The following is a 2,036-nucleotide window of genomic DNA, read 5'->3' on the forward strand; positions in this document are numbered from 1 at the left end:
AAAAAAAAAACAGTAGGAATGCTATCTCTAGTCCTTTATTGAAATTTATGAACATATTTAAGGTGAAGAGGGAGGCACAAAGGAAAGACCAGGCAGATAAACAGTATTATTGTACACATCTTAGATAAGCCAAAAAATAGACCCACACTAAAGGGTTTTTCTAAACCTTAAGAAATTTGCCCCCCCTGTATAGGAGTTTTAGCATCATATTTCAGCCTTCAGGCTATACACTAACATATGAGTAACAGTATTAAGACAAGACATAATGACATACCCTTCCGGTGCTGAGCTAACTGAGGGTTCTTCCTCTGCTGTACGAAGATCTGATGATTGCAAAGAAAAACGTTCTACAGAATGGGTGTGTCTTTCTTGTTCTGAGTTTACTGATTTTAATGCCATCTCGCTATACACGTCTTCCAGACTCTGCTGTGGTTCAGTGGCATTTATAATCTCATCCTCTTCAGTCACAGAAACTGTGAGGTCACTGCTGCTATCTGAATCCATTTGTTTAGAAGCACAACTGTTCACATTATGTTCTGATTCTATAAAAACAAAAGTATTTTCAAAACATTAACAGGATTATGACAAGAATGCATTGTGCTATACAGAATGAAACAAGGACTGATCTTGTGCATTCACCTATTTCATTGTAATTTAATGAACTAACATTCATCTACTCTTCATTCACTAAGTTTTTTATGCAGCTCAAATCTCCTTCTAACAATACTCCGACACAGCAAGGATAGACGCACCTGCACACAAATGTACAAGAAGAGAATTCTGCCTCATATCTTAGTTTCGTTCCTCTACCACTCCACCACTTTCCCTCCCCATGTCCACCTGTTCTTCTACACTTTTCTCACAAGGGGGAGTTCAATGAACCTCTAGGCCTGATACCATGCTCTTGGCTCTCATCTGCAATTCAAGTGTGTGTGTGTGGGGGGGGGGGGGAAATGACACCTTCTGCTACTAGTCAAAACCAAGCATTAGCGTGAAGACCAACTGCTTCACTAAACTGTCTCTGAGAAAACAAGAAAACAAAAACTTGTAGAAGTGTGCTGAGGGCACAGGCAGAGCAATGCACCTGAACACACTGTCATACAATTTCTTTAGACCTTGCAGAAGCAGTACATGCTTGTAGCTTTTTAAATTCTATGTTAATTACTTTTTCTAAAAAAAGTAGATATAAGGCTGAATTACACCTCTAAAAAAAAAAAAAATATTTCCTTATCTGCTTTCAGAATGAAAAAACACACTGCTGTAATAGACAAATTTTGAGGAATTTTTGTGATAACACTATATGTTTAAATTAACCAGTATTCACATATAAGATGATGCTACAGTATCTACCATTTCTGTTTGTCTCCAGTCAGTTTCATTTGGAACTAAATTACTTAAGATGTATGATAAACAGTAGATGACACCAAGATGTTATGTTTTAGCCTTGTTTCAAGACTCGTGAAATTTTTCATGTCCCAAAAAACAACATCTGTTATATGGCTTAAGGGGAGGAACACTGTTTTATTCTCCAGTTTGAAGGAGGCAGGGAGAAGGTGCTGTTTGCTGGATTTTTCTAGTAGAAATAAGATTCCTTCCTTTCTGCATTTTGTGCTATCTTCTCCAAGCAACAGCAAAACACCAATAGGGAAGACTGTTGAAAACTTCCATGCACTGCATCAGCAGGTGCAGCTTATAGCACAGCATATGCTCAGCTGTGGTACATACAGCAGAGCCAAACATCTTAATCGGCTCCCTGTAATTTGCAGCATGAAAGGTCAAACTTATGAGCACCAGAACAAGATGACCCCATTCACACATTCAAACCTTTACTATATTAGCCTTTTAACTCTCCAACATGGGTTTGGCAGTAAAAAGATATAAAAAGCCCCCCCCCAGGCAATAACCATACCATTGGACAAAAAAAAAAAAAAAAAAAAAAAAATTTTGATTTTGAATCCAAATGCTTTCCTCTAAAGGTAGAGATACTACATTCCAAGAATTAAATGAGTATTCCTTTTCTAAACATGCTACTGACC

General features: G+C 37.6%; 1 protein-coding gene across 4 annotated transcripts in view; it reads right to left on the reverse strand.

The window, feature by feature from the left end:
- KIZ (kizuna centrosomal protein) overlaps nt 1-2,036 on the reverse strand; it is a 72,184-nt gene that overhangs the window by 43,131 nt on the left and 27,017 nt on the right. For all 4 annotated transcript variants that reach the window (XM_085315321.1, XM_085315320.1, XM_085315323.1 and 1 more), the window contains one exon: nt 275-542. In XM_085315321.1, coding sequence (XP_085171447.1) covers nt 275-542 — 268 coding nt within the window. The remainder of the gene's footprint in view (nt 1-274; nt 543-2,036) is intronic.

The sequence above is a fragment of the Rhea americana genome, unplaced genomic scaffold (assembly GCF_003343005.1).
Source record: "Rhea americana isolate MKP2758 unplaced genomic scaffold, rheAme1 scaffold_427, whole genome shotgun sequence".
NCBI classification, from domain to species: domain Eukaryota; kingdom Metazoa; phylum Chordata; class Aves; order Rheiformes; family Rheidae; genus Rhea; species Rhea americana.